Here is a 13,092-nt window from a genome sequence, read left to right as displayed (position 1 = left end):
CGCTTAAGAGTAAAATTTTAGAGAAGCAGAGTTTCATGAAAGATAAAACAAGCTCCATCCCATTTTTATAATGTCAAAAGCCCCTACTGATATGATTTAAAAAAAAAAAAAAAAAAAGGCACAATAGCTTAGGATAAAATTGGTAGCCTTCTATTGGGATAATAGCATTATAGCAATTAATCTAAAGACATGAAAAAGAATTGCTTTTACCAGGATTCAAACTCTAGAATATACCAATGGTTACCCTGGAGTACACACATGCCTTAAGCTGCTCTACAGGCTGACACTGAAGATAGTGCCTCATTTACCCTGTCCCCATCCCTTCCCTGCTCTCCAACATTAGATGCCTGCTCTGACTGAAAACTATCCTTCCCTCTTGCCATCCTGCCAAAAAGTCAGCAGGCAGCAGGACTGCCGAAGCAGATCTCTCAACGCACACCTGTGAACAGGAACTGAGAGCAGGAAAGGTGGGCTGCCAGATCACACAGGAGAAAGAACAGCAGGTCCTGACCATGCAGCAAGGCAAGGGAGACATTCCCAAGAGAGAACACACAGGGATGCCTATGATGAGAAAGGTTTTGTGGTCAAAATGCAAATCCAATGAAAAGCTGTAGGAAGGGAAACTTTAATCAAGGTAAAACCAACAGATTAGCAGCCTGTCCCTTCCTATGCACTCAAAATATTTTATCATTAATATCACTAATGAATTAACATAAAAGGATTTCTGCCTTATGAAGGAACGGACAAGCCTATGCAGCAGGAACTCCTAACACAAGAAGTGGAAACTGGGCTGTTCCTACAGGTGGATGGTCAGGAGATGGGCAGCAGACAAGCAGAGGCACTCAGAGCTGAGAACTACCCCTAAGGGGGAACAGGTGAGCATCTCCACCACTGACACCGACAGCTTCAGTCCACAAGCCATCTGTCATCTGAACTCTCCTACAGAGAAAACATCTCCCATGAAACAGTGCCCTAGAAGCACTTGAGCAACAACAGATCACTTGAGTAATACCTGTTCAGTAGCAGACAGCTAATCAAGCCCCATTTCTACTTCTCATCCCATTTAGCACACAGGCCTCTATGATATGTCCACTGAACACAGGTTTTTACTTACCATTTGTTCCAGGCGACTCTGTTTGCTCTCTGGGTGGTTCTCGGAGGGGTGAAGCCACCTCTGGCTGCTGCCCATCCAGTTCCGTAGATGCTGTAACAGCTTCCAGCTGCAGTGGCTCCTGTGGTGAGGCATCATGCTTCAAATTGTCTTCACTAACATCAGGTACTGGTAAACTTGCATTTAAAACCTGCGTGGTCAAGTATTGATTGAAGGATGGTAGTAGGGAAAGAAAGAAGGAAAGAAAAAGAAAACATCAGTATTAGGCTGGGTTCCCCTCCAACCCCCACAGAATATTGTTCTTTCATTCTCACTTTGAATATATACATGCAAACAATTTTAACTTGATTAAATAGAAGTACTTCTGTAAGGAAAAAAAACCCAAAACGCATAATCTGGAACTATTTATCTTTCTGTTCTTCCACATGAAATACATGGAAGAAGCAGTTCTTACAGACAATGGCCTATAACCTTGTGTAGAAATCTGTTTCTTCCATGAGGGAAAACTCCAGGATAAGGTGAATCTAGCTGATGGAAAGAAATTCTTCATTCAAAATATCTGGCACAACTGTTCTGATATAAGAATGAATCCTCTCTACAATATAGACTTTGGTATTGCTCCTCTACTTATGTGCTTATTATCATCAACAATACAACTACAAAGAAACTGAACTATTCAGGACAGAAAGCAGAATACATATGTATTTCCCATGAGGAAATGTAGTGAAACTGAAATTAAAACTAGAATTTTTGGACCTCTGCTATTAGGTGGCAACTACTCTTAAAGGAGGAAAGAGCTTTACAATCCTTTGGGACTCTGCCCTATATAATTTGAAGTATTTTTTCTATATTTGCTAGTATGTGCAAAAAGAAGAATCTGTTTTTCAGCTTCCACACTTGATACATTTTAATTATTTTCAGAATTTGTACTGGCTTGCCCTGTAAGAAGAAATACACTTTCACAAGCAGATTTTTATTTTAAAAGTATGAAATGTGTTGTGGTCATTATAAGATACTTAATTACCCTTTAATTTATTGATTATCCTTTATTTAATGAACTAGCTCTCCAACCGATTCTATCACCTTCCAACAGAAGCCATTTCAACTAATTAACCATTATTCCTGAAGTGAAGGTTTGAAGTTCCTCTGGTGGAACAGCAAACCTTAATTATGTATCATTGTCTTATGACTCATCAGTACTCCCAAAATACTGCCATTGGAGCCCTGTTAATTAATCAAAGGTACCACAGATACATTACACTGAAAGATGGGATCTAACATTCACATGTCTGAAGTGCCAAACTGGGATCAGGAAGATGCCACATTCTTGATGATTCTCTTCCAAACTCCCCCTACATAAACCTTCTGAATGGGGATATCTATTTATTTATTTTTATTAGTAATTAGCCTGCTGCAACAGAATTTCAAGTCAACAGACAGTGCCAGGAAAAGGGCTTTCCTCTTCATCATCTGTCTCTTTTCACACGCTGAGTGAGATCTGGGAGAAGCGCTGTACCCCACTTCCACAGGCAACGAAGCGTGTGCATTCAGGTTCCTGATTTTCAGTTCAGAAGCCCTTAATTAAGCCAAATTGTTTCCACCAGGCGTTGTTGCACTCCTCAAAGCTGCCTTTCACAGCCACATAATCCACTTCACGAAAAAGGATCCCATTCTGCTCCACTGCCAATACCACAGATGGAATAATTTGGCTTCAGAGTTTTCACATGCTGAGACCAGATATTAAATAGAAGAAATACGGAATGGCTCAACACTCAGATTACATTCCCGCTTCTCACATCATCCTTCCCATAAATCTAAAACACAGGAACTCAGGAGGGATAAAGACGCCACACCACCGAACAAAGGCACGTAAATCCTGTGGAGCTCCTCTGCAGTTGCACACAGCATCAACTGAATGGCAGTAACTGATTAAAAACAAGCAAGAGAATCAGACACAGGAAACAACAACCTAATCCTGAAAGGGCTTTAAGATTCTTCAGTACAAATTTAGTAGAGAACCATTACTTTTTTTTAAATAATAGTAAGTTTTACTGATTTATTCTTGAAAGACAACTGCTAGTCCTGCAAACACAAGAACAACCTTAACTTGACTGGCTCCCAGGGCACTAGGCTACCTGAAGAAAAAGCCATGGATGACTATTTCAAGACAACACCCTCAGAATTAGCACCAACTATTCTTTCAAGTCACAAGAAAGGCAACAGCACTGAATATCTTAGCACTCCTCAGGTTATTCAAAGATTTCTTTACCTTTCTTTCCAAACCTCCCCAGGCAGCACACCATTTTAAAGCCAGTCACATGTATAGACACACATGTACAGACACAGTCAACCATTTGCCTAATAAGCACCAGTGGACTCTGCAAGGAACCAGGGCACAAAGGTATTTGGTAGCCCAATGCAGTACAACTTTTCTCCTTTTCAAATTGAGCACAGACTGTTACGATAAAATATTAACAATGGTAGCACTTACTATTCCCCCAGCTCTGAATTTATTCTACAGTTGTGATGCATTCAGGAAAACAGTGACTTTATATAATCCTCAAGATTTGTCATTTCAGACCAAAATTCAGAAGTCACTGGGTCTAGCAGATAACCGCTCGGATCTGTTAAATCTGCAATGCCTTCCAGTATGAAAAACAGAATTAAATATAAAACATTACTAAATGTAAGACTATAAGCAGTTTTTACAACCAGCCAGTATAATTATAATCCTTGTTCACTCTGTACATAAATTCAGTTTTGGAAGCAGGATCCATCAGTCACGACCATGTAAAAATGTAAATACATGGAAGACCTCAGTATTTTCAAATCTGACCAGACCTGTGGTATAACCCTACCTTTTTACCCCAGTCCCTCGGGAAAGAGTTTGATGTGATTCGTGGCCTTGGTAAGGCAAATTTAGATTTTCAAATCAAGTGCTCTGCTTTAAATAATTGAGTAATCAAAACTAATAAAACAATAGTATTTTTCCAAATTAAAACATGTGCAAAGGAGAAGAAACCTTTGGGGAGCTTGTAATGTGAAAGAAGACGTAACAGCATCATTAGTTTAAAAAAAAAAAAAAAAAAAAAAGTTTTGTGTTCTAAAAACATCACTCAGGCTCTTTATGAGGGTCAGTGCAGTCTGTCCCACTGCATTAGTCCTCAAAAGAAACTAATTTCAGTTTTCCTTCACATTAACTGCTTCATTTCTCTGAAGGGATCTAAACTGCAGTTTAGTCCAATTATATCTAATTTGATGAGCAGTGTTCTTAATTCCATTGAGAATAGTTGTAAAGCTTAGACAAATATAATGTCAGAGTTTAGAGAGATGGGTGAAAAAAAAATTTTAAAAGACAAAAATTAACAGTATTAGGAATCTCTTTGTTCACCTGTATGCATTTATCTACAAGTAATGAGACATTACATTTGGCAGGTTTATCAGTTTTTTGTGGCACACATTCATTACACTCCTTTGGTTATTAATTTATGAATGTGTTGTCTCATAAACAAGGGAGAAACCAAGGAGAACTGGTTATCCAGTTCACTGATCTTTCAGCTTCTTCATTCCCAAAACAAAGGGCCATTAGCAAAGCAACACTCCAGTTTCTGTCACACCATTACTATACATCATGCATCTATTTTTTTAATATTTGCCTCACATTCACCACAAAGATGGAAGCAAAGGGCAGACACACAGCTAATGAGACTAAAATGCACAGTCTTGCTGCCCACATCACTCTAACCAAGAGCAGCTTCTGCTCCATCTTGCATCCAGCAGTGAGTCCAACTGTTAGACCCCATTAAACGCACACAAAATTGAAAATGGATAAATTAACATGACAAATTGCACAAGATGTGGATGAACTGCAGGTCCCTCCCTGATCTCACTGTACATTAGTGGACGCTCCCTTAGGGCACTGTTCCTGAGGGGTTCGCAGCACCCAGCCTCTTCCCCCACCAGCAATCACCATCATTCCCAACATTCCTTGTACCAGACCCAAATCATTCCAGGGATTCCTCACACCAGGCCCAAACGTACCAGAGTTAATTTTGCCTCATTCTGTTAATCCTGCTACACTGATTCTACATCAGATTACTAAAATAGCAAGATCCAGCTGTCTGAACAACTGAGCAAACTAACATAATGGTCTCTTAATATTTTTCCTGAAGTTTGATTTTGAAACTGGTAAAGACTGTTGGCATGCTCAGGGGATCTGCTCTTAACACATGCTGCTTCATTAAAAAGAACTTCAAACACCAACATTTGGGAAAAGAAAAAAATTGGATCATTCCAACTCTTTGTTCACAGCAGTTTGTCTTGTTTTGCATTAGCTAAACATTAGAGGTTTGTGGGACACTCCAAGTTCCAGGTGAAGAAAACACAACGCCCTTCCTCTGTAAGGGATATAACAGCACATTTAATTTCAATACCTGATTTCAGTCTCCTGCAGACAAAGCCAAGAACTTTCTCTGCACCTCATCTCCTCATCTACCCTCTTCTCTCCCAACTCTCAGCCTGACTTCACAGTGACACCTCCTTATGGATGACTACCCTCAAAACCCAAATGGATAAAACAGCTTCTGCACCCAAATAATCTCTATGATCTTCTTCTGCAACCTGTGAAAGAAGCACTACTCCCAATCTGTTATTCAAAGCCTGATCCAACCTGAGCTCCTTCCCGGTCTCATACCTTTCAGCTCTTTCAGACACCACCTTACGAAAGCATTTCACTTGTACAGCTCACCCAGGCTTTAAGGACCAGTCAGAACAGGGGCTGAGCACAAAGCACGTTCCTTTCAGCAACTACAAGCAGGCTTGCATTTCCAACCTGGAGGACTTTCAAAGACCCGACGCTCCTCTTTGCATCTCTTTAGCTTCTACCACATCAAACACAAGCTAATTGCCTCGGCATTGAAAGTGCCCGGCCACCTCCCTCTTTATCTCCTATATGATTAGGGGGTTATTTCACGCTTTTGGTGCCGCTATGACACCAATTTCTATTGTGCATTTTTTCAATTACACATTTTTATGCTTTCACCTCAGCCACCACACAGGTGTGGTCAGCCCTCCAAACCTTACCACTGAGTTGTACCAGCCTCTTCCTCCCCAGTTGGAAGAGAAGTATCTAAAGTGAGTCAGACCCTATTGAGCCAGGGGAACCCTGCAGCCTCAGACCAAATGTCTCAAACTGGGGCTCCTGGAGACACAGTCTAGGGACTTTCCTTGAACAAGCTTTGTTTCACTATTGATAATGTAGTATTTTCAGGCTGACTCAGCTCCCTCACCAGAACGCAGTTGTTTAAACAGCAGATGTAAGCCTGCCCCAGCTGTTATTTGTCAGGCACTCAGACAATAAGACACTCTGACATCTCAGCTGGTAATCTCTTTAGAAGAGACAGTTCCAAATATTTACTGTCTAGCACACACTTGCTCTCATTACAACACAGGTAGCGTAATCAAGTTACTACTCAGAAATGGGAACCATCCCGAATAACTCTCTGCTCAAGTGAGGGCCCTTGCTGGCGCAAGCCAGGAATCCACCACACCACACTTTCAAGCCATCAATCTCCATTAAAATACTATCTCTGACAAAACTAGATTTTGGTGCAAGAATAGCTTATTAGCATTCCCCTATTTTTCCAAATTCTCTCTGGAAATTTCCCTACACTGTTTCAGGTAGCTGTTCCAACAGAGCTTGGCTCCTTCTACAGGTCCACAAAAGAAACCTCTATTAAAGCTGGTACCTTGAACTTCTAGATAAAATAGAAGTGGCATGTGTGTGATTGTCATTGTTAGCTGCAATGCTGGTAGGATGACAAAGCTATCCTGGCATTGCCCACATGGCTTGGAGTCACCTTCCACCCCATGGGAGGGCACCGCACTGGCATTTTTTTCCAGATCTCTGATGCTTAGCATCAAAATTGGAAGTTGGGTGAGAGCCACATCACTGCTATGAACAGAGAGGGCGCTCACAAGATGAAGATGCCCAAACCAATCCAGCCATGTGCTGCCACCAACGAAGCGTCACCCAGCTTCCTGTCCCATTCCAGTCACAAGGTCCTGCCTGCTCCCCTGTACCTGCAGCTTCTGCTGAGTCCCAGAAGCCAACAAATCTTGCTCAATCAGCAGAGAATGACCTTGCCAAAGAACTGGAACAGTTTTTCAGGGGCTTAGCTCCTTCAACAAGCTCGCACAGTGCCAGGTGCAATACAGGAGAAGCTGCAGGTGCTCTGGGGAGGAGGCAGGAGCACATGAACCTCCTCATCAGACATCTCAAAGGTTTTTGTCAGTTCAGGACACCTAAGGTATGGCTGGTCTTCTTCAAGACCAAAAAGATCTTGTTCCTGCTTCTAGCACTATTGAGATCTGATAAATCCTTCTCAGGCCAAGCTTCAGGCCTCTGTGCTGCTCAGGACAATCTGCTCGTGAGGTTTCAGTGAGTTTTCACCAGCTTACTGCCACCATCAGGGAAAGTTTTTTCATTTCCCCTCCTGCAGATGCTTGCCTTGTCCTAGCTCTTGGTCTCACCTCCACAATGTAGGAGTCAAATGAACTCACAAGCAGATCAGGAAAATGCTCCAGCAAGAATAAATTTCCCTGTTTCCTGAAGGGTTAGTGAGTTTAACCCGCTTACAGAAAGGCAAGGTTAGGACATGATATGGCCAAGCGAGACTGCGTCATGTGAGGCAAGACAGGGAAAAGGAACAGGGGAGAAAGGAGGGGGAAAAGATCATTGCTGTTCAAACAGCAAGAAGGTAACTCCATCACAAAAATCAGCCTTCTGTAGAACCATACCCTGCCCCTTGGTTTCAACAGGATCTTGGGTGTCAATTCACAAATCTGATTAATTCAATTCAGGCACCTGAATGGATTAGTACCACCAGTATCTGTCACACTCCCCTGCAGAGATAGTGGGGGGTGGCTACGCAAGATAAGGAGCAGCTCCTTCACTGACAGAGTTTAAGTCTTGTCTGCTACAGTAAAGAAATCCCCCATTTTGAGTCCTAGTACTGTGGTAGGCTAGAAACTCTGGAGCTGCTTTATGTGTAATTCACCACGAACTTTTGAGAAGATGGGACCAACAGCTGAGGTACTCACCACATGAGCCCACATTCAACCCACTGTGTTTGCAAGCCAGCACCCAAAGGCCCCTAAATACCCCTTGCTCTGTAGACCAAGTGCTTTCCAGGGTCCTTGGGCTGTAGAAGTGAGCAGCACTGAAACATACACCCTCCCATTTCAGTATGGACACCAGGACACCCAAAAGCTGGTATCTGGCCAAAGTGTCACACGTGAACAACGAAACAGCCTAAAGACTATAAATTTGTTGCTTTCTAGAAGAAAAGGCAAAGAGGTTTTCATCTTGTAAAAAATACAACTACGTCATGAAAGAAATTTCATTAAATATTTCAAGGATTTCAGATCACAAAAGAAAGCACAACTTCTCTGAGACTTTATAGCCTGTATAAGACTAGTTGCTTAGACAGTTTATTTGTAATTGCCTTGCCAAGACTCACTCAAGTTGGATTCCACTAAAGTCAGTTTCCAAAGTTTTTCTTCTAAAAGGGCTGTAATAAGCATTTTAATTTGGATAATGCAAGAAAAAAGACCACCCTCCAAAAGATTCCCGTTGTATCTTCTGCAAACATATTAGCTATCTGACAGATTTCTCCAGGGGCACTGCAGGACTGGTAATTTTCAAATCCAAAGAGCTGGAAGGAATAATGATGAAAAACTGTGTCACAAATCTGCATGAAGTTACTTTAGTAAGACAGACTAAATGAGATACAAAAGAAGTATGACTAAACTTCATTAAAACTTATTTTTCTTTTTATGTCACGTAATGGAAGGCAAAACCAGCTGTTTTAGGAGAACAGCGTAATACAATTTCTTATAGCAGCAAAATGGCAACAGAACTTCCCCACTTTTAAACAGTTTTACTTGAATAACCAGGCGAAAATCTATTAGAAAACATTTTTCTAAAGCTTAGAAGACATAAACCACAGTAGTAATAATAATCTGTACTTGAGAACAGTATTAATGTTATTCCCTTTTTAGAAGGTCTTAGTTCCCATAACTGGATAAACATGGCTATGAATATTACATCCCTTCTTCAAAGTCCCATTATCTTAATTTTTAAACAACCACAATAGCCAAATGCTTGCCTGATATAAATTCCCTCTGAATTCTAAAATTGCCCAACACAACTGCTAAATATTTTGTTAACCAACACCAATCCCCAACGCTTATTTGGTTAAAAAGAAAATAAAATAAATCTTAGTTAATTTAAAGTTCATTCGCAATGTGGTTTTCAAATCTGTCAAAACACGCACAAGGAGGTCTAGTGGCAGCCAGGAACTATGGGAAATTCAACTTGAAAGTTAAATCTGAACCACAAGGTCAAAGAAACAAAGTCATAACCAGTTCTCAAGCTCTAGCACACCCACGCACCAGTCACAGAAACTTCGGAGTCTCCCCGCTCTGAGCACCCGAACTCTGAAGAGCCCAAAGAAGGGGACCTCGGTAGAACGCGGTATTATTTCTCCCCTCACAAACTCACGCCTACCCCAAAGCCACGCTATGTAAACACACAGATGCACATAACCTCCCTTTCAGTCCCAAAATCCCCTAAACGCGCCTATTCCAGAGGGATAAATGGGTTCATTCATGATCTATTTTTAAACACCAGACATGTTTTAAAAGAATTTCTTTCAATTCTTCAACGTCTTTATTTTAAATCACACATACCTAGAGCTCCTTCGCTCCCCACGGGCTGGGAGTTCGGGAGTCCCTCCCCCTTGTCCCCTATGCGGTACGACAGCGGGCCGCACCAAAGCCATGGCTCCAGCCCCCGCTGCCGACACCGCCGCCCCTTCCCCGCGGCGGCAGGGCGGGGGCTCAGGTAAGCCCGAGCCCAGGGGTGCGGGCCGGGGCGGGAAGGGGGGCACAGCGCGGCTGGCGCCCAGCCGAAGGCACTGCCGAGCCGCCCGCCCGGCCGCGCCCCGACGCGCCTCCCACCTGCTCCCTCGGGAGGGGAGAGGATGGAGTGGGGGGGCTGCGGAGAGCCGCGGGAGCCGCGTCGATCCGGCCGCAGGACCGCAGTCAGGAGGCTCCTTGGCGCAGAGCTCACCGCGGCTGGGTGCGGCTCTTCTCGCCCCGGCCCCGGCCGCACACAAAAGCGGCGGCGCCCCCGCGGTCGCCCTCGCCCCCCGCCCCGCCGCTGCTGCCGCCGCCGGCGGGAGTTTTATGACTGCGGCGCCGGCCGTGGCGCAGTCCCGGCCCCGCCGCGCCCCCGCTCCGCGCCCGGCCCGGGGGTGCCCGGCGCTGCGGCAGGTGCCCGCAGCCGCGGCGGGAAAGTTTCCCCGGCCCGGGGGTGCGGCGGCAGCCGCCGCCCCGCGTCTCCCCCCGCCTCCCCGCCGCTCCTGCCTTACCTTGGCGGGCTCCGCTGGTGGCTGGGGCTCTGCCGCGTCTTCTGCCGGCAGCGGCTCCGGAGGGGTGCGAGGGGGCTCGGCGGCGGCCCCGGCCCCGTCCTGCGGGGCGGCCGGCTCGGCGGAGCTGCCGGCGCCCATGGCGCTGCCCCGCGGCCGTGCGGAGCCGCTGACGGGGGCTAGCGGTGGGCGGCGGCGGCACAGCCGGGAATGAAGGAGCCCGGCTCTTGCAAACTCCTTTAGGGCGAGAGGGGGAAAATTTAAAAAAAAAAAAAAAAAAAAAAAGGGAAAGGGAGGAGGAAAAAAAAAGCGCGAGCGAGAGCAGCGAGGAAAATCACCTCCTCCCCTAGTCCCCCCGCCCGCCTGCCTCTTGCTCCATCACATGAGCAGATCCCCGGACACGCCTTGCAGCATCAAACCGGGCTGATAAGGAGCGGCCAAGGGGGGCAGCGCCCTGCCCGCCGCCGCCGCCGCCTCTCCCCGCCCCTCCCGGGTACCGCCGGGGCGGGGGCGCCTCCCGGCTCCCGGCCCCCGGCCCTGCGCGGCGGCACCGCGGCGCTGACTCAGCGCTTCGGCCCCCTCGCCGTTCTCCCGGGGCCGGGACGAGCGCCCGCCCGCCGGCACCTTCGGGGCTCCGGCCCAGGGGCCGCGCCCCCCGCCCGGCCGCGCTGCCCCTCGCCCCCGTGGAGCTCCTGCCGCCTCCTGCCCCGGGCGCTCGGCTCGGCGGCCAGCAGCCCTCAGCGCCGGGCTCCGGACCTCAGCCAGGCTGGGCCTTCTGAGGGAAGGACGTCCAGGTTTCAGCTGATGCAGAAATGTAAGGTCCCATGTCTTCGGCAACTTCGAAGAAACAAAAAAATCAAGATGCCTTTTTTTTTTTTTTTTTTATTGTCATGCAGGACAGGTTCCCTATTATTAATTCATGCCAGATCATGGCCTAGGCAAGCAAAGCCAAGAACAGTAGTTTCTCTCCTAGCCCAGAATACACAAAGCATCTTTCCCATGCCACAAAATCAGGACCAGCATATGTGTAAGCACACTCTTACCTGGTGCTTTCAAAGGTATCAGCAGTGAAATAGCACACACATTAAAATGAACTAACCACAATGTGCCAAATGGGTAGCAAACGGATCCGTTAACTGTCCTTCACCATAACTATACATTTTTTTTCTAAACGTGTGCACATACCTATCCTCTACAGAGTTCATGGTTAAAATCAGGAATGGTCTGAAGAAATTGTAGTACGTACACAATTTCCTTTTAACCAGTCCTCACCCACCAAAGCACTGTTTCATTCAGAAAAAAACCCATTCTCTTAAAATTCCATTCTACAAATCGCCTGATCGCCACATGCTGGTCAGTTTTTTGTTTTTTCCCTAAAAAAACGAACACACATCAAGTCAATGACTGAAAAAGCCTTTTCGTCATCTCGCCTTAGCTGACAGAAGAACCAACTGGAATTGTTTGTGTTCAGCAGAACAAAACTGGTGTTGTGGATCAGAGTTGGGATCAGCATCTCACCCTGTCTGCTTAGTCTTCCTCATTTTCAGATGAGAGAGGAAACACAGATCTGAGCTTTAAGTAGTGCCTGAGTCCCTGTAGCAGAACTTACCCATAGCCACTCAGTGCTTCGGGATCACCCATCAGCCAGCACCCACAACAGGGGAGCAAGGAGTCTGTTCTCATCCTTTCCTGGCTGTCATCCTTTGATGCCTCTGTCTCTGGTGGGGAAAGAGCTGGCACCACCTCCATTCCCCACCAAATCTGCCTTTCTCCCTGCCTTCAGCTCCGCCTTTGCAGGCGCAGCTGAGAATGGAGGCCAGCCCAACTGCTGCAGGGCTGTCCTGGGTTCCCCTTCGGTCATGGACCCTGGGCACAGACACAGAGGATTCCTGGGCTTTGGAGAGGGGAGCACCATCCGTGGGGCTCAGTGGCACACAGAGAAGTTGGGAACGGCATGTGCCATGGGGAGATCAGGGTTTTGCCAGGGAGTTTCTCAAGAAGGGAAATGTGACTTAATTCAAGGTCTGTGCCACATCATTTGTCTTTTCACCGTTCATTGACCACAAAATGCTTTCTCTGCAAGCAGCTAGAGCACTGCCTCCTTCCTCCCATCCAAACTTGCTCTTTAGTCCTTTTGCTTGTGCCCAGCAGCACCGGCTCCATGCCCAACAATCTCAGAGCAAAGATGCTGCAAGCACTGCAGCTGAGAGAGACACCCCTCAATGCCCATTCACCGGCCATTTTCTGAACACAAATTATTTTCTTTTAGCTGGAAGTCTTTGCCTACATCTATTCAGTGAAATAAAATGTGCTGGGGATGGCTTTCTGGTGATAAGGTCGAGCAGCATAGGATGGCTTGTGTGTACACTCATAACTTCTCCCCAGTCTGAACCACCACATTTCTGCAAACTTGTGATGCAGAGAGCCATGAGCTGTTGTCCCATCCCTGTATAATCCCTGACATGGGCACAGCTTCTGTCTCCTTTCCTCTTGCATTTATTTATTTGTTTTTGTTTTCTTTCCTAGAGTACATCTAGCATAGGAACCTGT

The 13,092-nt window shown here is 45.8% G+C and overlaps 1 protein-coding gene across 1 annotated transcript in view; it reads right to left on the bottom strand.

The window, feature by feature from the left end:
- The window catches only part of AKAP12 (A-kinase anchoring protein 12), a 30,469-nt gene extending 19,544 nt beyond the window's left edge, over positions 1-10,925 (bottom strand). Inside the window, exons 1-2 of the mRNA XM_032101849.1 lie at positions 10,546-10,925; positions 1,115-1,301 (exon numbers count right to left, since the gene is read on the bottom strand). Of these exons, the coding sequence (XP_031957740.1) occupies positions 1,115-1,301; positions 10,546-10,683 (325 nt within the window). The 5' untranslated portion in view covers positions 10,684-10,925. The remainder of the gene's footprint in view (positions 1-1,114; positions 1,302-10,545) is intronic.
- Positions 10,926-13,092: the final 2,167 nt, after the last annotated feature.

Source organism: Corvus moneduloides, chromosome 3, assembly GCF_009650955.1.
Source record: "Corvus moneduloides isolate bCorMon1 chromosome 3, bCorMon1.pri, whole genome shotgun sequence".
Classification (NCBI taxonomy): domain Eukaryota; kingdom Metazoa; phylum Chordata; class Aves; order Passeriformes; family Corvidae; genus Corvus; species Corvus moneduloides.
Note: the sequence above shows the minus strand (reverse complement) of the source record. Positions and strands in the feature narration are given on the sequence as shown.